Here is a 23,212-nt window from a genome sequence, read left to right as displayed (position 1 = left end):
CAGCATACACATGTCAGTAGTTCAGCAAAGGTTAGGTGTTGCACTAATGGGCTCGCCGGATTCACTCTCTTGCACAATGTTACCAGTCCTTGTACTCGATCAACACGAAGCGTGGGTACGAGTGGGTACTGTACCCTTTATTTACTGGCTGGAGGACTTGTTACCGGACTTTGGTTATCATATCATGCCGTGCCAAGACCGCTTTAAGTAACGAGGCAGACACTGTTAGCCTAGATAGCAGGGCTGTATTCAGAAAAGAGACCACCATGCTGCACTCTACCAATCCGCGTGATTCTTGTTCTCGTGTACACTGCCCTTTTGGGCAAAGATTGGCGAGGTCACTGCCAGCTGAATCCTTGGCAATCTCAGCCTGGCGCCACCAATTTTGTTTGGCGCTAGCATTACTATCTTCTGAAAGGTCTGGCCATGCTATTGATTTTCCACTCAGCTTTTGGACGAGTTTTGCGTTGATGTTTTGGCCCCCAAGAGGCCGCCCGCAAGTGGGAGGGGGCTTGTTTGCAGGCGATGGCTGCAGGGGCTTTGGATGGTGTCGTTTCCAAATGTGCCACGGTTAGAGCCACGAGTAAAGTGTGACTAACCGATCAGCTCACAAGTACTATCTCCGCGCTTGAAGTCTTCGTGCCATAATGTTGTTACTTATTAGTCGAGTGTGTTCAGCCTCCTGTGCAAGCAGTAAAAGATGGTTTCATTTCGGAGCTTGACTGCAGACCGCAGACCTTTTCATGAGTTCAGAACCAAGTCGCGAAACAGTGCGGAATCCAGGAAAGAAAAATCATATGGTGTTGTGAATCTACATGTCTTTGAATGGCTAGACTCAGCTGTCCAGGGTAAGGAGATTGGTGGCATCCAGTCTATCGAAGCGCTCGAAGCGCAGAGCAAAGGGGCCGTCCGGGTAATGTGAGTATCGTACATAGCAAGATTCCCGACAATAATTGACTGAAATAGATTCGCACCCCCAGACAAACCCACGGGAAACTACGGCGAAAGTCTACTTGAGTTTCTTGAAGAATGGGGAGTCCCAAGCGCGTTTGTCGATGAGGGCCTGCAAGGTGTCTCACAGTCCTTCGCGGCTCGTGAAGATGTTGATGGAACAACGTTTGTGTGGTTCCATTTCTTGTGCAAAACCCTCGCAATAGTTGACAAAAAGATTGTCCATCTCAGCGGTGAAGATGAAGACACTAGCGGACTAGGGATGCGTCAAACGGCGCAAAGTCAACCTCAGGCAAATTTCTCCTGGATAAAACCGGGCTTCGTACTCAAGATCAGAGAGCAGAACGCGACACCTCCGAGGGCTGCGCGTACGTTCAGCTCGAATAGCGATGATACCTTATCGTCAACAAGAGCTCCTCCTGTGGTTGAGTTGTTTTGTTTTGGAGTTCCAGCTTCGTTTCAGAACCGCTTTCGTGCCTTGATAGACATGGCAAAGTGTGAAGATCTGATCCGCGATCCATATGCCCTGCTGGAGGTAGCATTTGAAGAAATGTACAAAGTCCTGGACTGGACAGGGTGGAACCTAGGAGACATTTTCGGAACAATGGAGACGGTATGGAACCTTCTATGGTATGAAGATAGCTGCTAACGCATCGTCAGCAAGCACTGGAAATGGCGAGAAATCCTGGGAAAGCAACAAAGGATTCGCTCAAAGACCATTTTACCGGGCTTCACAATCTCGCAAAGCATACGATATACTTGCGCGAGAACTGTGAGGCTGCCCTGGCTACCCTTCAAGGCCTCTATGACCACCACGAGAGTGTGATAGGCAAAACCCCCAGCTTCCATCAAAAGTTCACTCGCCAGGCATTGGAGTACCGCAGGACACTCTTTGAGTCTACGCAGCGGCGGCTTACGAGTCTTGACGCACGAATATCCAATATCATCCAGCTGTCTTTCAATGTGGTCACACAGGGTGACAGCAAAGTAATGCAGTCTGAAAACCAGAGTATGAAGACAATTGCTGTTACGACGCTTCTCTTCATGCCTCTGGGTACAGTTGCATCTATATTTGGCAGTCAGTTCATGCAACTGCAGGAAGAGTACCCTTACCATATTACAGTGTCGCAAGACTTTTGGCTCATGTGGGGTAAGTGCAAACAAGTGATGGATGCCTCAAGTAACGCCGATCTAACCCATCTCCAGTCATTGCAGTTCCCTTGACTTTTATAGTCGTGGTTGTCTGGCGAGTATGGTACGTGGATGCGAGGGAGCACCTTGTAGACGGTATGGAGAAAGAAGAAGGAAAAGGATATCTAGGGTGGAGGTCATTGTTTAGGAGGTTACGCAGGAAAGGTGCACCCGCGAGAATAGCCCCATAGCCAATGTATGGCGGGGAGCTGAGAGAGCAACCCAATGGAACTACCACATTGATGAATGGTAGGTGCAGTGACTTGACTTCTCTGATCATAGAACAATGCGACTGAATATACCACCGAACAAAGTATATACTTTAATACATATTGATGCAGTAAAATACAAAGCGACCCGCAAATGTGCTATAGCCAAATATCGGCGGTGTTTGTCATAAATATAAGCCGCTCAATACCGCCTAACCAACAATCAGTAATGCTAACCATTCATAACATGCCTTGGTCCATAGACATTCCAGTCCCCTCATGGTCTCGATGCCCAATATCTACCGCGCCACTAACTTGAACAAAGTCTTCCAACTCTTCGCTCGTGGTCTTGAGCTTCTCCTTGACAGCTGTAACTCCCTCGATGCCTACTATATGGCGCGCAGGAGGGTTGTCATGACCCCCGATCGCAGTCAGTGCGTGTACCGTTTCTGCAATCAGATTGCTTTTTACTGCTGCAGGTAATGGCGCGTACAAGCTCGTCACTGTATTAGCATTGAGCAAATCGCCCATTGTCGGTTCTGCGTCCTGTCCAGCCTCAGACATGTTGCTGTCTTCGCCAGGGGACTTCGTTTCGTCAAAGCTGTGAGGAGGGTTAACAGAAGGGTTTTCAATGCGTTCTAGCTTGTCTAGGAGACCTGAAAAGATTTCCCGAGCCAAAGGTGCGGGGTTTTCGCCTTGGAGGTACTCTGGCATCGGAGGGACGGATGTGATGCGGTTTGTGAGCACATTTACCTCCATATTTGCTTGGACTAATGACATCTTGACATTGAAGGGAGCGATTTCATAGGCGAGACTCTATGCGGTGAATTTCAGCAAAGTTCACGGCGCTATTCGGTGTAAAATACTCACATCGCAGTAGCCCTCAATAGCCCACTGAGAAGAACAGTACATTCCCAGGCCAGGCGTGCCCAGATGACCGGCTGTTAATAGTTAGAATACGTCCAAGCTGAAACGAGCTGTAAAGAGAACCTACTGATGCCAGTTATCACAATGAGATGACCGTTCTTCCGTTCTCGCATAATGGGAAGTACGGCTTTGATAATGTTCACATTCGCGAAAAAGTTGATCTCAAAGATTTCATCGACTAGACTTATTGTTCGAGTGCTCTGGGACAGCTCTTCAACTGTGCCTATGACAGCTACCCCCGAAATCTGTGGTCAGCCCAAGTTTGTTTTTGTTTTTGTTTTTCGCAAAGATGGCTTACCTTCGCTCGCGGCGCACAGTAGAACGTCAATCCGCCCAAATGCTTCCACAGCCTCAGCAACAGCTGCCTGGCATTGACCAACGACCCTTTGTACGCGATGCAATTAGCGCAATAACAGTGTTGATGCAATTTGCGAATACTCACCTACTGTCCAATGCCACAACCCTTAGATGCTCGCGCCATCTGTCTGTTTGCTTCACGTCTTGCAGAAATGTCCGAAAATCGTCTACCTGTCTCTCCCTTTTCTCAAACTCGACAGGCATTACGCCAGCCACGACATAGTCACCATGCTCTAGTACTTGTCTTGCTAATGCGATAGCGATTGGCGACACTCCTCTCGTGATAAACCAGACGCGGGGGGCGTTGTGTGGAGGAAAGTGTGGTGACTTGGGCCGTGGAGGCTTTGACGATGAGGATGGCGCGTTGCTCGTCATATCGGGATCACCACTTCTGAGGAATACTTCATGTCGCTAGTCGGCTGCAATGTCCATTTGTACCCCGGACGTCTGAGCAATGCGTTCCGCGTAGGAAAGTGGGGACGGCAGTGCAATTGCCTAACTCCACAAAAGACCGGTGCTAGTCTCAAAACGCACTAGCGCGCACGAAAATGACTTGGACTATTCACTGCACAACCCCACTATGCAGCCGTCTGCCATGACGTTACAATGCTACTTCAAAAATCCACGACTCATTCAACAAACTGTAGCATTTTCGATTCAACGAGCCTCAATTGTACAGAGCACGACTTTACCAGCTGGTCTTGGCAAACCTAAATTGCCAAATTGATTCCGCACATCCGGCTGCCTTCCCCATTACTGCAGGTACGCTTTTTTTTCTTGAGTCCCCCCCGGCTTCCCATCGTCCCATAGTGCTCGGTATCTCCCAAAATATTGTATGACTCCGACACAACTCATAGCCCCTTGCCATTTGGCGCAGGATGTCATTGTTTCTTGTCGTGTCAAATTATCAACTCATACACTATAAGAAGTGTTTAGAGTCAATGGATTTCATCGTTTCAGCTAACATTGGTCACGGCACAGCCCTTCAGAGGGAAATAGGTTCTTGTAAAAATCGTCTGCCAAGAATAGTACATCGTCCAGCTAGCTCCCTGAACACTCTGGAGAACTTGTCAGCACCACAAATTCTCTATAGGGCTTCATCCAATCTCTTGAAGAAATCCCAAATTTCCTCTCAGGTGCCCCAAACTCCAAAATGAGTCGATCTGCATCCCTCGCGCAGTACCAGCGCCATTCAATTCATCTCATGTCTAGGGTTCTCAACGTCCGCGCCAATACCTCACCCTTTACACTCGTCCTGGATGACCTCAACCAGCGGGCACATCCTTTTCTAACTGAGATGATGCGACGCGCGATAGCTCGGAACGTTAATGTTGTTGTCGTTGTTTTTGAATCATCACATTTCATGTCAGCTATCCGCACTGTCACTGGGTTTGGCGCCACTGGGGAGGATATCATGCATGGATTGCGCAAGGCCCTGAGTGGTACAAAAGATAGCCTCGTCATCATCGACTCTCTATATGATGCACTCAATGAGAAGGGCATCGATATGGGTAGGCTGTTTAACATGGTCGCTGGAGAGTTCGCGTCCACCCTTGTCGGCGTCTATCATCAAGATATGCTACCTGGGCATAACGTGCGACCGGAGACTCCGTACGCCCCGCAGGCACTCGACCTGGTGACTTACATGGCGACTTCAGTCATTACCTGCAAATCGTTAGCTCACTGCCTCGCCGCCAAGGCAGCCAGAGAGCGCAGTTTGCCTGAGCCTACCCATGGTCTGCTTCAGGAAGCCGAAGGCGTCGTTCAATGCCTCGACGCCAACGATCGCCGTGGCATCGTCCTTGAGGCCGAATTCCGACGCAAATCCGGCCGTCCTGAGGGCGAGACTTATTTCCTTCGACCTGGTTGTCGCTCGGATTATCAAGCTCCCGCCAGCGGTTCGCCTTTTGGTACACTAAAGCAAGAATTTGTCATTCTACTCGATCAGCTTCCTGCATACACGGGCCAAGACACGAAAGGGTTTGCAAAGGCTGCTGATGATGAGTTGGAATCGACGTTTAACCTTGGTCTTACCGATAAACAGAAGCAGGCGCGCGAGGGCATTGTTCTTCCCTACTTTGATGCTCAGAAGGGTGAGGGTGGTGAGGGTGGTCGTATTCTATACGACATGGGCTCTGAGGATGACTTTGATGAGGAAGAAGATGAAATTTAAGCAACTTGGTCTTTTTTTATTTTGAATGCCGCGGGTCATGCGATTCACGAGAGCATCTTAGATACCCTGCATGGTATGGCGTTATGGAATAGAAGAGTAATACTACCTGTTTATAGACAACTGTGTATTCTTCGAAGATGAGATTTTGTATACGAGAAGCGCAGAATGTGGCTACTTGCCGATGTATTGCTGCTTTTTGGTAGTGACCGCTCGTTTGGGTTTGATACGCTGTTAGCTCCCTGCACCTCCTTGATGCATTGTTGGCTCCATTTCTGGTTTGGGGTTATTGAGCCTCTTGTCTTCTCACTGGATTTGGATTCTGCGTCTTAAAAAACCGTCGACACTGCTCAAGTTGAGCCTGTAGTATCTTCCCGCATTGGTGGTCCTATGGTTGTTCTTTGCATAAAGTATTCCTGCTGCTCGCAATCCATCTCTTCTTCGCATCATGATCCACCAATACTTCCACTCCTTCGATGCAACTCAACCAGCGATTTGGGGGAGTACCATTTCACGGACGTTTGCATCGGCATCTATTCATCATTGCTCCAGCCGAGCGATTATCTTACCGACATGACCGCGTTATATCCCTCCTCTTCTCGTTCCGTCTCTGGCTCGGTCTTCATTGTCTTTTTTTCATACAATCGCTATATCGGCATCTTTATACATTTTCCATAGTCTCCGCGTCTTGTACAAGGTCCGGATCTACCCATGTTGAATACACGAGTATACATAGCGAGTTTTGGAGGTTTCGGATGTCTAGAGGTTGAGCTGGCTAATTTTGCTCGCTTTGTATCAGTTGCTTTAGTGATAGAGCGGTGAGATGAGGTGTTTTATTCGGGCTCGATGCAATTCGGCCTCACTTATCTTATCCCTCATGAACACACTTGACGATTCTCTTTCTATCGCATGTTCCAAATATGAGCTATCATTTCTCCTTTCTTCCCGTCGTCGACTCCATTCCCTTCCACGTCACTTCCTCCATCTTCTTCCTCATCGCCAGCCGTCTCGGCGTTGACATGATTTGTCGTTCGTGACGACGGCGACGGAGCGACCTCTTCTTCCTGTGGCTGGCTATCATCTTTGCTCTGGTTGCTTTCACCGTGTCGTCTTCTACCCCATCTTCTACGATTGAGACTTGAACATCGTATCTCGACAGTCGCCTTGCGCTCGCTAGGATACTTCTGATCATCGAGCGGTCCTCCTTGCTGGCCACAGTTTCGAGACTCTTGGAACCGCGACCTTGATGATATTCGATAAGTTCAATTACCTCTGGCAAACCACAGAGCATTTTCGCCTGATTGTACTGTGCGCTAGCCCCATGGCAAGTATGAGGGCGAACATATGAGCTCTTCCGCGCGTTTTGAGGTTCTTGGCTCTGAACTGGCCACGGTCGATGCCGTGTGCTTGCACCTCCGTTGGTAGAGTGAAGGATGGGCCTACAACTTTTGCCGTGCTTTGAATGAAACCGATACCGATACCTGAGTTGAGACTGAAGTCGGCCGCTGTGTGCAGGAGCAGGTAAATTTTATGTGCGACTGGTAGGGTATTGCTGAGTCCGGGCGTCTTGGGAAATGGAAGATATACAAAAAGGTTTAGGCGGGTTTGTAGAGTAACGTTGTGGGTGGGACACAAAGACGCTCATGGAGATGAAGCTCGGGGACGATGTGGTAGGTGTGTCATCAGATTTTCGGATGACTAGAGAAATTGGAAGGCATGGAGCAGAGGGTTATGGTCATGCTATCTCCGTCCTTCTTGCAGTACATGGTCAATGTGTAGTCGCCTATGAACATTAGTACTGAGCAGGCCGTCATAGCTTGGGCAGGGCAATTGATCAACGATTTCGTCAAATATTCGAGGCGTATACTATTGGTACAAATCAAGACATGGTTACCTGAGACTGTACCAGCAAACATATCATGCACCGCAGCACGTTCCATGGAACAGCTGGCTACCTACTTTGGTAGTGGGCATAAGTGGTAAAATTAAATGTACCATATCATCGGATGAATGAAAATATTAGGGACGTAGACTAGGTCTGATTGTCCGAGATGGCTCACTAAATATCATCTTTATACACTTTCAAACGCTGTGTAGAGGTCGTGTTAGCATAAAGAGCTAGAGAGTGTGTGAGCAACATGTATGAGCTTATTGGCCACAGGACTATGTATGTAGGGGTGTGGGCGTAGTGTCAGTTTCTCGCAATTACATCAAATAGAGACACTACCGCTAAATGTTTACTCTCTGCGTGCGAAGTGCGAAACGAGGGGTAGAGAGATCAAGTTCTGTTTGTGCAGCAGTGTCAAGCTAAGTTAAGGATATCGATAAAATCACGTGAGCTTCCTTACTACATATAAACCATGCCTACTACACTTAACTTCTTTCTCTCACCTCGCTTCCCTACCCCATTCTTAGGTGCTGCTTGAGCGCCTTCCCCTTGGTGATGGTGTAACATGTACTCGACTAGAGCGGGCTACATAAAGTTGCCTCACCTTTCCCTGCCCTACTCCTAGGTGCTGCTTGAGCGCCTTCTCTGCCTACCATATCCCATAGCAACACACCAGTCTGGCCTAAAATAACGTGAGGTGACCACGGGCGAATACCCGCTGTCGTATGTTTTTGCGATTGTTTTTTGCTAGGTGGTTGAGTATGTCACGTGGCTGGGGCCTGTCAGGCCTGGGATCCAAGTGCAGCTTGGCAGCTATTTTTGTTCCCAGGTTTCTGAACACACATGGCCTAGTTGTAATAAATTGATTTCAATATCTTCCAGCTTTTTTCTCTCTTCAAACTATGCCTACTGACTATAACACGTATTGCCAAACTTGGTAGGGCTGAATGGCGACGGTCTTGGCAGCCGAGCCCATTCAACGGTTTGATCTGCTTGTCGCGACAGTCGCTCCCCAACCCCACACACAGCTCCATACAACATAGCAATGTCAGATAACGAGCGATCGCGCGACCGCTTCCGCGAGCGGGACAGCCGTCGCGAACCACGTGAAGGCCGTGAGCGAGGCGGCACACCCACAGAACGGCGCAACCGCTCGCGCAGTCCCAGAGACCGCGGCAGCCGACGCGACACCCGATACCGTTCACGATCGCCATACCGGAAAGATGAGCGCGATGGAGCCGGGAGGGGCGGTGACCGAGCCAGGTCTGGAGCTGGTCATGATCGCGGACGAGGGCGCGACGACAGGAGAGGAGGCAGGGACGACCGCCCCAGCTTCCGCGACCGCTCACCACAACCACCAAAAGGCCCACGCGGTAGTGCCCGTGGCCCATTTGGTGGCTCTGCAAAGCCTCCAACTGGACCCCGCTCCTCAGCCGACGCCGTCAAGGAAGAGACACCCGATATCGAGATGAAGGACGAGAGGCAGAAACCAGATGACATGGACGACGATGAATGGGAGATGCTAAAGGTCATGGGCTTTGGGGGGTTCAAGAGCACGAAGAATACCAAAGTGCCAGGGAACGACAAGAACTATGGGGTCAGAAAAGACAAGCAGCTCCAGGCCAGACAGTATATGAACCGCCAGGGTGGATTCAACAGGCCGCTGTCACCGAGCAGGTCATAATGAGATGGGTGAAGATGTGCTGCAAGGTCTCGCATCAATGGCTAGGATCACGACGATACTTTTGAAGACTTGAGCTTGAAGCATGGCCAGCGTGGTATCATGCAGTCATGGCCGTCTTTTGGGTATACTCGGTGCAAGGCGAAAACATACCCGTGGGGGATATAGTCATGAAATACCATGACAAGCCCTTGAGTTACGTGCATTCAGTGAAGGAGCAGCTCACGGTATGACGCCTTCATGTTTTACCAGTTTTGGTCCTCTTTGAGTCTGACCAGAACAGAAAGAACGTGTGTCAACACAAAGCTTGTTACTGTGAGCAGGCTAGCAAAGTGTAATCGCACTCGTCTTGTCAGGCGAATGCTGCTCTTAGAATGCTAAATCAACTTTTCTTACCGATGACTAGATGAATCGCTCTGCTTGCTCCGTGAAGCGTGCCAGAAGATAGGCTACCAGGCTGCAGCAGACACCAATGCTAGGTAGGACTTGTTTGGCTGAAACTCGTGCTTAGTTGACCATTGCGCCATCGAGTCTGGGGAAGTAAGTACATATGCTTCGCACAAGATGTGGAGATGGAGCACTTGCAGCCATCCAATCAGGAGCGATTGCGGCCGCGGCCGTGGCTGTCTGAGCGAGATGTGTCCCAAACCCCGCAAACTTCAAGGTCCGGAGCTCCAGCTTCACACACCACAATGACGCGCGACAGCAGACATGGCACCCTCTGGAAGGGGCTGGCATGTCTTTTTGCACTCCAATTGCCCCTCGTGGGCGCGCAGCTGGCAGAGGTAGAGAAGGCTACCAATGCCAGCTTGCTCTGGGGACCCTATCGCCCAAACTTGTACTTTGGCGTCAGGCCACGCATTCCTAAAAGCCTGATGGGCGGATTAATGTGGACCCGAGTGGAGGACTACCAAAGTGTGCAGAATAGTAAGTACTACTGGTAATTCTGCAAATAGATGGGAATAGGACAAGAAGCATCTAGTCACCTTCACATGGCTAGCCCTAACAAGACCAATTGCTGATTCGATAGATTTCCGACACACGTGTGAGCAACACGAGCTCGATGGCTACGGCTGGGACGAGTATGATGTTCGTAGCGGTGGCCGACAAACAATCCACGATCCTGCGAACAAAATCGACATCACTACCGAGTTTATCAAGTTCCCAGGTGGAGAACATGGCGGCAGCTGGGGCGCAAGGATCAAGGGAACGCCGCGAGAAGACGCCAGCCCGAATCTACGTACAACGATCATCTGGTACAACACGCTCGAGGGCCTGGGTAGCCTGGAAGTCGCAGATGCTGATACGGAAGAGCCGGGTGTCAAAGGGGATGTTGTCTTGAAGGGACAGACGACTGAGCTTGGTGACTTTGAAATCAGGGTCACAGAAGGAAAAGGCGAGCACCCTGTCACTGGTCATCCGAGCTGGGACGATAAGCCCTTGGACAGAACACTGGTCCATAGTGGACAAATACCCGATGAGGCGCTATGGCAGGTCAAGGCCATTCTGTTCGCACACATGAAGGGGCAGATTGACGTCTTGATCCCAAAGTACGACGAGCAAAACCCGCCACCGCCTGCTCAAGTTTACACCATCCAGCATTTGCCTGGCCAAGGAAACATGCACATTGTTCAAAAGGTCTTTGAGGGGCCATTTGAGTTTGATATTATCTTCTCATCGGGGTCTGCTCCTGAAAAGGTTACCTCGCAAGACATTACCCAGCAGATTGACTCGGTCACATCAAGCTTCTCGTCTCGCTTCACTAAGATTTTCGAACCACAGGCTCCTTTTCTTAAAGAGCGCTACGAGGAGTTTTCAAAGTCGCTGTTCTCGAACCTTATCGGCGGTATCGGCTACTTCTTTGGAGACTCTCGTGTCGACCGCTCCTACGACCCCGCCTACGAAGAGGACAGTGAAGGGTTTTGGGAGGAGGCTGCCGAGGCACGAAGCAGGAACGTTGCTCAGCTTGAGGGGCCTTCGGAGCTTTTCACTGCAATTCCATCTCGGCCATTCTTTCCACGTGGCTTCCTTTGGGATGAAGGTTTCCATCTCTTGCCCGTCATTGACTGGGATGCTGACCTCACTCTTGATATTATCAAAAGCTGGTTCAAGCTCATGGATGAAGATGGCTGGATCGCCCGTGAGCAGATTCTCGGTCCCGAAGCCCGGAGCAAGGTACCTGAAGAGTTCCAAGTCCAGTATCCTCACTACGCAAACCCACCAACGCTCTTTATGGTTATCACTTCTTTCCTTGACCAGCTCGATGCAATAAAGACGGACACTAGCAGCGAAAAGCTTCGTCAGGAAAAGTCCTACTCAATGCAACTATCAAACCGTGAGGCAGCACTCGAATACCTCCGCACGCTCTACCCACTGCTGAAGCGCAACTACTTCTGGTACCGCAAGACGCAGGCTGGTGACATCAAGAGTTATGAACGTCAGGCCTTTTCTTCCAAGGAGGGTTACCGCTGGCGTGGACGTACGCCAACGCACATCCTTACCTCTGGCCTTGACGACTATCCCCGCGTTCAGCCACCACACCCTGGTGAGCTACATGTCGACCTTATCAGCTGGATGGGTATGATGACACGTGCGATCAAGCGCATCGCAATCTACCTCAACGAAGAGGATGACGCGGCCGAGTTTGCTCGCTACGACGAAGCCATTACCCGGAACATTGACGATCTGCATTGGTCCGAAAAAGACCAAACATACTGTGACGCCACTATCGATGACTATGAAGAGAATGCGCTGGTTTGCCACAAGGGATACATTTCTCTATTTCCTTTCATAACCGGCTTGATAGACAAGGACAACAAGAAGCTCGGTGCAATCCTTGATCTGATTGAGGATGAGGAAGAGCTCTGGAGTCCGTACGGTATCCGCAGTTTGAGCAAGAGCGACGAGTTCTACCATACCGCAGAAGATTACTGGAGAGGACCAGTTTGGATGCCAATCAACTACCTAGCCGTAACTCAGCTTCTTGTAAGTTTTTTCTTGTGTCCAGGAAATCTGTTCACTCCGTCTTGTTTCCTTTTTTTTTGGTTCCTTCTTTTTTACTAACCTAATAATTTCTTTAACAGAAACTTGCACAATCGCCTGGACCTTATCGTGCGCGCGCCACGAAGATTTACATGGAGCTCCGCAAGAACCTAGTCAAGACGGTGTACGAGAGCTGGAAGGAGACGGGCTTCGCGTGGGAGCAGTATAACCCGGAGACTGGAAAGGGACAGCGTACGCAGCACTTTACGGGCTGGACGAGCTTAGTAGTGAAGATTATGGCCATGCCAGATTTAAGTGGGGAAGAGGTAAGGGAGAAGGATGAGTTGTAGAGGGTTTTGGGGGAGAGTGGTGGCCATGGATAGTGTGTGTGTGTGTGAGAGAGAGAGAGAGAGAGTGAGAGAGTACGATGTGGAGTGCCAGATGACATGTGAGATATGGAAAAGAAGTAGATAGAAAAATCGAAGAGGAAAGGAATAAATGGTAGATGTATCATGATTGCTATATCATTGGCTTGAGAAAAAGCAAAGTGTGAATACATGCGATTATAATGAATGCTACAACGTGTAGTTTCGTTAAGTGCGACCAAGTTTTTTTTTTTCTCTTCCATATCTTTTTGCTGGTTATGCTGACGGAGGGGAAAAGTCATGAGACGTCTTTTTTTTTGAACTTTATGTTATATCCATAAAAAAAAATATGTTCAATAACTGTGCTAAACGGAAAAAACAAAGTCACAACCATGATATCATTTTTAATGCATCGATGAAAATAAACCAATATCTAGTTAGTTATACGGTTTTGTTTTCTGATTCACTCATGTCCCTACTATACCTAAATCTTTTTTTTTATCTCAACACAGTGATAGTTGCGGTTTGGAAATGTTGCAAACCAGCTCATATATTGCGCTGATTTGATGGCAATTTCTGTATCGTAATCGTTGGTGTTGATATTACTTTTTTTTTCTTTCACTTTGAACATAAATTTTAATATGTACTTCTCAATACTTCTCTATTACTTTTCGCTGTTTTTTTTTTCTTTCTTTCTCATCCAAGTGAGCGAATGGGGTAGGGAGTGTTTTTCTTATAGGATAAGAGATGCTGGTGGCATTTCTGATTTACCCCCCCCCCCCCCCTTTTCTTTTCTTTTCTGGATGTTGCAAATACAAGAGGATGATGATGGTGGTGGTAGTGGTGCAAAAGTATCTAGTTCGTCCGGATGCGTGCTTGTGAGATTGTTTTTAGAAAATAGAAATTTTGGAAAAAAGTTAAGCAGACGTATAAAGACTATATGTGAAAGAAGGTATGGGATATTCGTATATATTCGTTGATGTTTAGCTACTTATGACATAGGTGCCGAGGTGATTTTTTCGATGTGATACACTATGCTCTATGATGGAAGAATTTTTTTTTATTTCCTTAGCCTCGGATGGATGATTTTGTCACGAATGGGGAGGATAGATTTACACATGGTAGTTTACTGGGTATTCAGTGCAAATAGTGGTTTTTAGTCGGGAGTGATGCAGGTCTCTACAGAGAGGGAGGAAAGGTGGGAGCAGCTGAACAGCTAATGAACAGCGACTTCGACTTCCAAGAGTGTGTAATATATATTATCATGCGAGTGTTTTTGTAGGGCATGGGAGAACTGTTGAGCAATGTGAAGTTTGTTATTTTTCAATTTTGATTCATCATAGATGTATGAATTTCTCCGTGCGCAGTATGTAAAACGATTTGGTCACTCGCAAAGCCCATTTTACTTCTTTTGAGTGATTACGGGATTTAATGTATAATTGCTCAATGACCAGATCGTTGTTCCTGAAATGTTAAACTGTAATATCAATACAATGTCACCCATCTTCTCAACCCTTCAACCCCTCCCCTCGATGTTCTCATTTACACAATAATTATGCCCTAACTCCAAACACGTACAAAGACGGCTCAGAAAAATCCAAAACACATTGCAAGTCATGGTACACGGAACCTTTGGAGATGATACAGAAAGTGTAAACCTACCACACGAGATTTGGTCCTAGATCGTTACACTAAAATTACGTCAACCTTGTTGTATGCACGGAGAACCCTATCACACGTGGATGCCCCCCCCCCCCCTCTTTTTTTGTTTGTTTCGCACTCCGCTGGCGAGTAAAACGAGTGAAGGGGAAAAAAGGGGATCATCGTACAAAGTTGAGAATGAAATTACGATGAGCAATGTGCTAGCCGAAGAACGTAGCTTACTATGCGCCACACACACAGGGGACTTTGAGCGAGAAAAATCAATGGAGCCAAGAAAGGCGAGTTTTGTTTATACGATGATAAAGGAGAATTAAAAGGAGTGCAAAAGTAATGGCAAATGATATCTTTTCATGTTGAACACTAGGCCAAGTGTTGCAAAAAGAAAACAACTACGAGCCAAGAGGTTGCACAGACGAGTGTAATGGGAGACTGTGGTGGCACACGGTTGCTCCGCCCAGGCGCCTGTCCGCACAGAGCCATACTTGGCAGCGGAGGGACGACGATTGAGTGGTGACTGTGTACGCGGAGAAGTGTGCACGTGTGTCTCTTCAGATTCCTTGGCTTAAAAAGTTTTCTATTCTAGCTTTCAGTGTCCGGCTGCAATGCCGGGGACTATCTAATCGGTAAAAGCATAGAGAAATGGAAGAATGCCGTCGGAAGCGGGGTTGAGATGCAGGCGGTTGCGTGATTATAGTGCATGGGCAAAAGGCGGACGGATATATGGCAAAAAGGCAGTCATCATGGCAAGATCGGATGTACATGTGGGGGGGTCGATGACAGGCCAAAATCTGGGGAGTTGAGGGTTCGGATGAACCCGCGATGGTTGCCAAGAACAATATGGTGCAACCTCTGAAAATGCCGCACTAAAGTGTCAGCGGCTTGGACAAGCTGGGCACACTTTGGACAGAGTAGGAATGTATTTGACGATAGTAACGGATGATGGTAAGCCGGACGCGGAGTATAGTGCCCGGGCGGAGATGCGACGAGCACAGCAGACGGTGTTGGATTGTGCGGAGGGTGGGAGAGCCAGCGCCAAGGGCGATCTGCCAGATCCGGCGCTGATGCAAACAATTGATCTGCTGCTTGGCAAGTATCAGAGCAATCGTCTACAGGTGCGACCGTGATAGATGATTTGAGTGGCTATACTCCAACGGGGGGGAAATGTGGTTGAAGATATGTCGCACTATGGTTATGCAAAGTTTTCTATCACGCCCAGGTGGTGGTAGCAGGGTTTCCCAGTATGTATGACTACGCGTGAGTAATTGCGCATGCTCCGCTCCGATATCAATGCTCCTCACAGGTCCAGCTGGACTTGATTGGTGGGGGCCTTGGTATACATATGTTCAACGCAGGTGGACAGTGTTGAATTTGTCATTGAACACGACAAGAGTGCATTTGGTTGAGTAGGCGTCCGGTGTATGCAATCGCGAGCAGGCCGCAAGAAGACATGAGTGAGGCGGGTGGGTGGAGCCCACCGTCCCTGCATGCGTCGGATGCAAGGGTTCGGGTGCCGTGAGCAGTTGGCGCGGCAGACATGGTTTGGAAAAAAAGCCCACTGTGTAGTTGGGAGCAGGGACAGAGTTCGGAGGCTGGGAACGAAACAATGGCAGCCGCACATGAGCCTCAGGTAGATCAGCCGTGAAGGTCGGGAGTGCCTCACCGGAAGCGCGTCACGAGGCTGGAGAGCTAACTAAGATGGAGTAGTGAAAGTTTCCCGAACATGTGTCGGTGTTTGAAACGCGGCGTACAACAATTGGCTTGGCGTGTGGGTGCCGCAACGCCCATGCTGCAGGTACGAAGGTACCGCGAAAAGACGTTGACGGTGGTGATCAGCGCAGGCCATGGGGCCGTCTGTCTCAGGACGAAGCACAGAGGGTCGTGGCCGTTATAGCACATGGGTGGTGACGGATGGGCAGAGGACGATACTTCAGAAACCTTGTAGCAATAGCATGTACAAAACAATACAATAGACGAGATAGCACACGGCGTAAGGGTGCGTGCGACGAGCGCGGACCGACACCGGTGGGTGGGGCGCGTGGTGGGAGCGATTCAGAGGGCCCGTCGAGGGCAACGAGGGTTGGCGTCGGTAAGAACGCTGAGTGATGGGATGGCAGGCGGAGGATGGCAAGTATGCAGTACGTGTTCGCACGCGTCCACATGTGGGTTAGAGCGATTATTCCCGCACGGCGGTGAGGCTCACTCGCGTGCCGGCGAAGCATCGGCAGTGAGAGTGGCAGGAAGGCGCGTCACGTGCGTGGGCGTGGCGGCTGCCGTGTTGGGAAGGCCATCCACGGTCTGGAAACCGGGGCAGAGTGGCAGGCTCCCCAGGCCCTCGCAGGCATATTGGCATTGGCACGATACAACGATACAGCGAGAACGGCGGCCAGGCCAGCCTCTTTTTTTTTGCAGCCAAGGCCCTATGCGACGGAACCGTGTTTCAATTTCTCCACGGCACAGGCTGGGCGTGTAGTGGAGCGAGTGCGGATGGTGGTGTTAGTCTGTCTGGCCATGATAACACAACTGCTAACGGCCACGACCGGGGGTGCCAGGGTTGGCGGGGCGACGGGGTGACAGGAGGTGTGATTCGGCCGACATGGCTGGCCGTCTCAGTAGCGGTAGGGCTCGTTGAGACAGGGCCGATGCCCGAAGCAGGCCGTGGGGGCGTGCTGGATCATGGAGAGGGAGGGGGGAGTCGGATATTGAGGCTCCATGGTGCTGGTGGTGCGTGGGGCTGGAAGGCCGCTAGAAGAAAATTGTGAATGCAGCCAAAAGTCGCGCAGGCGTGGGGAGGGCTCGGGGGACGACAGCCAAGGGCGACAGAAAAAATGCCTCGCAGCATTGAGCGGAGTCGAGGGGCGAGCCAAGGCGACAAGCATTGTTTACAGAGCCAGACGAAGCTTGGTGCTCGCTGCGAGTGCCAGTCAGTGGCGGCAGGTGGACGGGCGTGGGTTGCACTTGGCCAAACGTCATGGGGGCGCATCCCTGCCGCGTCTGCACGCTTGTCGCGGAATGTCGCGCTATCTCCAGCTTAATCTCACCAGCCGGCGAGGCGACGCGTTGGAGGAAACGAGACGAGCAAGCCAGGCCGGGCTGGGGAGTGGCAGACGGTGCAGTCACACACACGGGCAGGCAGGCCAGGGCGGGCAATGGGCGTGGCTGGGCCCATGGTTTTGTTTGCAGTCGTGGCGTGTAGCAAGTATTGGTGGTCGAGGGGGTGGTCGAGGGAGTAGTGTAGTGGCGGCAGGAGCGACGGTAGCAACAGTCGTTTGGCAGGAAGCAGCAACGGCAGCAGCAGCAGCAGCAGCAGCAAAGCTGCTTGCCATTGCTTCCTTCTCCCGCGCGGAACAGACCGGCCGTCCGTGGCAAACATTGCTCAGAAAAAAAACAGCCACAGACGATGCAGCCATGCTCAAGGGAGTGGGATGCTGCAGTCGTCGTGGTAATCTTCCCTCACGCGCGCACTCACGCATCCCATTCCTTCACCACCACTCACGCACTCGCAGCCCATGACGACGAGGCAAAAGCAGTCGGATAATGGCTTGTCAGCAGCGCGCGACGGCCACCCGCCCTCGGCCGGTCACTGCTGCACCGCCAGAACGGCCAATCTCTGCTGTTTGCGGCGCGCCGATGATGTAGCGTGCGGCGCACGGGCCCGGGGTGCTGCAAAAATGCCCCCGGGCTGGTCGGCTCGAGCTATTCCCCAACCATGGCTAGTTTTATGACAATCATAAATCCCTCATAGCGGCCAAAGGTCGGTCCTTGCTGAGTTTTTCCCTGGTTGATACGTGGGTGAGCTTCTCGCGCGCTACTTAACCAGAGCCGCGCCCGCCCTCTGAACACTTCTTCACAGAGAAGGCCCTGCTTGCGGTTCCCCTTTGCACAGCACTTTCGACCTGACCTCAACCCCTCCCAGTCAAGTCGCCCGGAAAGCCTTCTCTGTGCCCAGAGTTACCGGATATAATAATACATACGAGCAACACCCAATCCCTAATTCGACTCCGACATGGCGCCCAACGACGATGTTGAGCGCCCGCGGGCCAGCTCTGGCGCTGAGCGCCAGAAGTCCATCGTCTCCATGACTGAATTCGACGGCATGGACGAATACACCGCGCTCCAGAAGTACATCCTCTTCTACCGCGACGCAAAGGTCAACCCCCACGCCACGCCCACCGTCCAGGTCAAGAAGTGGTGGCAGTTCTGGAAGTCCGGTTCTACCACCGCTACTCCCGTCGCCGACGCTGGCCTTGTCCCTGATGAACGTAAGTCTTCTCTCACTCTGATCCCCCCGTTGCCCATTCCCTCTTTCCCCACGCCCCAATTGCTCGCCTCGCGACCGCACATCCTCCACACATACACCCGCGCACACACCACGCGCCTCCCACCTGCCTATTGCGACCGCTTGGCAATACCCATTCGCCTTTTGTTGTCGTTGAGCAGCAGAGGCCGCAATGTGGTCGCTGGTGTTGCAGCGTTGGTCCAAGCTCAAGCTCGAGCTCCCTGCCCTGCTAGCTCAGCCCGTGGCGGCAAAGCGCAGTGGAGAATCCATGCGCGTCGACTCCACCAAACTATCCGCTCCTGTCCTTACCAGCCGCGCCCTGCAAAACATGCGCAGAAAAAAAAGACTCTCTTGCTAACATTGCCTCGCAGTCCTCAACACTGAGCTTCGCACCGGTCTTTCCTCGCACGAGGTCGAGGAGCGCCGCAAGCGCTATGGCTTCAACGAAATCACCAGCGAGAAGACCAACCTTCTCAAGCAGTTCATTGGTTACTTCACCGGCCCTATTCTCTACGGTAAGCACCCGCCCCATCCTTGCGCAAACATTGTTTTAGCGCATCTGCTAACGCCTAGCCAGTCATGGAGCTCGCTGCTCTTCTCGCCGCTGGTCTTCAGGACTGGGTTGATTTTGGTGTCATTTGCGGTATCCTGTTGCTCAACGCCATTGTCGGTTGGTACCAGGAGAAGCAGGCTGCTGATGTCGTCGCATCACTCAAGGGTGACATTGCCATGAAGGCAACTGTCGTTCGTGACAACCAACAACAAACCATTCTCGCCCGTGAACTCGTCCCCGGTGACATCGTTGTCATCGAGGAGGGTCAGACCGTCCCTGGTGATGCCCGTCTCATCTGCAGCTACGACCACCCTGAAGACTTCGAATTGTACATGAAGCTCAAGGCTGAAGACAAGTTCCACGACGCTGACCCCGAAGACGAGAAGGATGATGTCGACGAGGAGAAGTTCGACGAGGAGAACCCCATTACCCAGGGCCACCCTCTCGTTGCCTGCGATCAATCGTCCATCACCGGAGAGTCTCTCGCCGTCGACAAGTACATGGGAGAGGTTGCCTACTACACCACTGGTTGCAAGCGCGGCAAGGCCTACGGTATCGTCATCACCACTGCTAAGCACTCTTTCGTCGGTCGCACTGCTACCCTCGTTCAGGGCGCTCAGGACCAGGGTCACTTCAAGGCTATCATGAACTCCATCGGAACGGCGCTTCTCGTCCTCGTCATGTTCTTCATCCTGCTCGCCTGGATTGGTGGTTTCTTCCGTCACATTCCTATTGCCACTGCCCGCGAGGGAACCGACAAGTCCGTCACTCTCCTCCACTACGCCCTCATCATGTTCATCGTTGGTGTCCCCGTCGGTCTTCCCGTCGTCACCACCACCACTCTCGCCGTCGGTGCTGCCTACCTTGCTGAGCAGAAGGCTATTGTCCAGAAGCTCACTGCCATCGAGTCGCTTGCTGGTGTCGATGTTCTCTGCTCTGACAAGACCGGTACCCTCACTGCCAACCAGCTTTCGCTCCGTGAGCCCTACGTCGCTGAGGGTCAGGATGTCAACTGGATGATGGCCGTCGCTGCTCTTGCCTCTTCCCACAACCTCAAGTCTCTCGACCCCATTGACAAGGTTACCATTCTTACCATCCGCCGCTACCCCAAGGCTCGTGAGATCCTCAACATGGGCTGGCGCACCGAGAAGTTCACTCCCTTCGACCCCGTCTCCAAGCGTATCACTGCCGTCTGCCACATGGGTGGTGACAAGTATGTCTGCGCCAAGGGTGCCCCCAAGGCCATTGTCAACCTCGCCAACTGCGATGAGGTCACCGCTACCCTTTACAAGGAGAAGGCCGCCGAGTTCGCTCGCCGTGGTTTCCGCTCTCTCGGTGTCGCTTACCAGAAGAACGACGGTGACTGGATCCTTCTTGGTCTCATGTCCATGTTCGACCCCCCTCGTGAGGATACCGCCCAGACCATTGTTGAGGCTCAGCAGCTCGGTGTTCCCGTCAAGATGTTGACTGGTGACGCTATTGCCATCGCCAAGGAGACCTGCAAGATGCTTGCTCTCGGTACCAAGGTTTACAACTCTTCCAAGCTCATCCACGGTGGTCTTACTGGTACTACCCAGCACGACCTTGTCGAGCGTGCCGATGGTTTCGCCGAGGTTTTCCCCGAGCACAAGTACCAGGTCGTCGAAATGCTCCAGCAGCGTGGTCACTTGACTGCCATGACTGGTGACGGTGTCAACGATGCTCCTTCCCTTAAGAAGTCTGACTGTGGTATCGCCGTCGAGGGTTCTACCGAAGCTGCTCAGGCTGCCGCCGATATCGTCTTCCTTGCCCCTGGTCTGTCCACCATCGTCCTTGCCATCAAGACTGCCCGCCAGATTTTCCAGCGTATGAAGGCCTACATTCAGTACCGTATTGCTCTCTGTCTCCACTTGGAAGTCTACCTCGTCACCTCCATGATCATCCTCAACGAGACCATCCGCGCTGAGCTCATTGTCTTCCTTGCCCTGTTCGCTGATTTGGCTACCGTCGCCGTCGCTTACGACAATGCCCACTCTGAGCAACGCCCCGTCGAGTGGCAGCTGCCCAAGATCTGGTTCATCTCCGTCGTCCTTGGTCTCCTCCTCGCTCTCGCCACCTGGGTTGTCCGTGGTACCCTCTTCATCCCCAGCGGTGGTATCATCCAGAACTTTGGTGCTATCCAGCCCATTCTGTTCCTCGAGGTTGCCCTTACTGAGAACTGGCTCATCTTCGTCACTCGTGGCGGCAAGACTTTCCCCTCGTTCCAGCTGGTTATTGCCATCTTGGGTGTCGATGCTCTCGCTACCATCTTCACTCTCTTCGGCTGGATGTCCGGTGCTCCTTACGAGACCAACCCCCCTACTATCAACTCCCGCTTCCGTGATGACGGATGGGTCGACATTGTTACCGTTGTCGTCATCTGGGCCTACTCTATTGGTGTTACGATCATCATCGCCATTGTCTACTACATGCTTAACCGCATTGAGTGGCTCGACACTCTCGGCCGCAAGGACCGTAGCCGCAAGAACCCTGCCATTGAGAACATGATTGCTGCTCTCAGCAAGCTGTCTCTCGAGCACGGAACCGACAAGCACGGAACTACCCGTTATGTCCTTGCTCCCCGCGCTGTTGAGGAGGAGGATGACGACTAGATATGAGTCGATGTGTATTTGGATATTTGCTAGGGTCTGATGAGCCCACCTTCATGGAAAGGTTAATTTCTCATCACTGTACTTGCTAGTCTTCTCACGTATACCAAGAAGCATAATTTCATTGTCTGAATTTAATACCCCAAACGTCCCATGATGCTGTGCCATTTGTGATTTATCTGCCTATGATTTATTTTATTTACTTTGGTTACGAATTGACTATGTTTTTGAATTTAACCACTACATGTTGCAATGTATACATTCTTGTCATGCAGTCTGGCTGAAATCTCTGTCCCTTTGAGCCCAGATTTGCAAAATGACCCTAGTTTCGCATATAGCATATCAGGGTCGTCAAACTTTTCACTTAGCACTTGGCACTTCGGCAGGATTCCCGGATGAGTTACCCTGAAGCAGTCGCAAAGTCCAGCTGTAGAGTAGACTACAGGACTACAGTTGGTACCAAGGAATGCAAAGCCATGCACAAATGACCACGCGCGGAATAAACGATTCAATGACATGGCGATGCAACACATACGGCATACGGGTAGGGTGTAGGTTTTCGTATTCGCAACGCGGGGTAGTCAACAAGCTTGCTGCAAGCCACGGCCACGGAGTTGACCAATTGTGTCTGCGCACAAACCCGGCTTGTGCATGGTCTGGAGTTGAACAGCAGCTTACCCGCGCCTGTCACCATGGTCAAAGATTGATGACAACGGCTTAGCGAATGATGTCGTGCAGCTATGAAGGCAGTGTGTTGCGTCTCGATTGCCTCACTTCCTCGGCGCTGCACCTTAGGGGGCGCTTACTAGTAATGACGCCGTCAGTACACCTAGAACCACAACAATGAAGCCATGTCTCGTGTTCTCGCCCGTCTCTCTCTGCCGACGATAACCATGCTTCATCTCCTTGAGTCGTTTTCCCTGCCCCTTCAGTTGCGCCACGTCTCAACAAAGATATAGCAAGTAGTAATAATAAAGCAAGCTCAAGTTGTAAGTAGCATAAAAGGAGAAAGCACGTCTCGGTACCCTGTTCGGGCAATCTACTAACTAACACTATTCCCGACGATACCCACTTTCCCAACCCATATTTTCTGTCCCCACCCGGCCTTCCAATAGCGCGCCAGGTCGTTTTCCGTTAGTCCAGATAACAGCAACAAACCCACACAAATTGGCTATCGAGGGAAAGTGGAAGGGGGGGCGGCCCATCATCTCGATTTCCGATTCCATGTACCGAGGCGCCAAAATGTAAGAAAACAGGGTTACTTGGATGGTTTTTTTCAATGGGTCCTTGCCCCCCCTTTGCCCCTAATATGTAATATGGGAAGCCTTACTTAACAAATTGTCCCGGGAAAACCAAACCAGGGCTTTCCGTGA

General features: G+C 51.1%; 7 protein-coding genes across 7 annotated transcripts; 6 read left to right on the top strand and 1 right to left on the bottom strand.

Moving 5' to 3' along the window:
- Positions 1 to 672: 672 nt before the first annotated feature.
- PSV08DRAFT_15062 (uncharacterized protein) lies at positions 673 to 2,449 on the top strand. Its single transcript, XM_014225309.2, has 4 exons — positions 673 to 918; positions 967 to 1,564; positions 1,612 to 2,101; positions 2,158 to 2,449. Exons 1-4 carry the CDS (start codon positions 701 to 703, stop codon positions 2,331 to 2,333), a joined length of 1,482 nt encoding a protein of 493 aa, XP_014080784.1. The 5' UTR covers positions 673 to 700; the 3' UTR covers positions 2,334 to 2,449.
- Positions 2,164 to 4,071, bottom strand: PSV08DRAFT_229818 (uncharacterized protein). The gene is made up of 5 exons (XM_014225308.2): positions 3,721 to 4,071; positions 3,577 to 3,662; positions 3,346 to 3,510; positions 3,222 to 3,292; positions 2,164 to 3,167 (listed from the first exon to the last, which is right to left on the bottom strand). The coding sequence occupies exons 1-5, from the start codon at positions 4,008 to 4,010 to the stop codon at positions 2,592 to 2,594; spliced, it is 1,188 nt and encodes a 395-aa protein (XP_014080783.1). The 5' UTR covers positions 4,011 to 4,071; the 3' UTR covers positions 2,164 to 2,591.
- A 1,163-nt stretch (positions 4,072 to 5,234) lies between these two features.
- On the top strand, positions 5,235 to 5,926 carry PSV08DRAFT_329883 (Elongator complex protein 5). The gene has a single exon (XM_014225307.2). The coding sequence runs from the start codon at positions 5,281 to 5,283 to the stop codon at positions 5,806 to 5,808; it is 528 nt and encodes a 175-aa protein (XP_014080782.1). The 5' UTR covers positions 5,235 to 5,280; the 3' UTR covers positions 5,809 to 5,926.
- A 2,790-nt stretch (positions 5,927 to 8,716) lies between these two features.
- On the top strand, positions 8,717 to 9,401 carry PSV08DRAFT_380665 (uncharacterized protein). The gene has a single exon (XM_014225305.2). The coding sequence runs from the start codon at positions 8,739 to 8,741 to the stop codon at positions 9,375 to 9,377; it is 639 nt and encodes a 212-aa protein (XP_014080780.1). The 5' UTR covers positions 8,717 to 8,738; the 3' UTR covers positions 9,378 to 9,401.
- Positions 9,402 to 10,066: 665 nt separating this feature from the next.
- On the top strand, positions 10,067 to 12,934 carry PSV08DRAFT_209081 (glycoside hydrolase; the record flags this gene model as incomplete). The annotated part of the gene is made up of 3 exons (XM_014225304.1): positions 10,067 to 10,301; positions 10,405 to 12,359; positions 12,458 to 12,934. The coding sequence occupies 3 exons, from the start codon at positions 10,067 to 10,069 to the stop codon at positions 12,704 to 12,706; spliced, it is 2,439 nt and encodes an 812-aa protein (XP_014080779.1). The 3' UTR covers positions 12,707 to 12,934.
- Positions 12,935 to 16,103: 3,169 nt separating this feature from the next.
- Positions 16,104 to 17,142, top strand: PSV08DRAFT_251192 (uncharacterized protein; the record flags this gene model as incomplete). Its single annotated transcript, XM_066092438.1, has 3 exons — positions 16,104 to 16,183; positions 16,354 to 16,469; positions 16,793 to 17,142. The coding sequence occupies 3 exons, from the start codon at positions 16,104 to 16,106 to the stop codon at positions 17,140 to 17,142; spliced, it is 546 nt and encodes a 181-aa protein (XP_065948228.1).
- Positions 17,143 to 18,386: 1,244 nt separating this feature from the next.
- On the top strand, positions 18,387 to 21,980 carry PSV08DRAFT_209078 (uncharacterized protein; the record flags this gene model as incomplete). The annotated part of the gene is made up of 3 exons (XM_014225302.2): positions 18,387 to 18,642; positions 19,031 to 19,174; positions 19,237 to 21,980. The coding sequence occupies 3 exons, from the start codon at positions 18,387 to 18,389 to the stop codon at positions 21,840 to 21,842; spliced, it is 3,006 nt and encodes a 1,001-aa protein (XP_014080777.1). The 3' UTR covers positions 21,843 to 21,980.
- Between the last annotated feature and the right edge of the window lie 1,232 nt (positions 21,981 to 23,212).

Source organism: Bipolaris maydis (assembly GCF_028858645.1).
Source record: "Bipolaris maydis strain C4 unplaced genomic scaffold PSV08scaffold_14, whole genome shotgun sequence".
In the NCBI taxonomy this organism is placed as follows: domain Eukaryota; kingdom Fungi; phylum Ascomycota; class Dothideomycetes; order Pleosporales; family Pleosporaceae; genus Bipolaris; species Bipolaris maydis.
The sequence above is the reverse complement of the archived record's forward strand: the minus strand, read 5'-3'. Positions and strand labels throughout refer to the sequence as shown.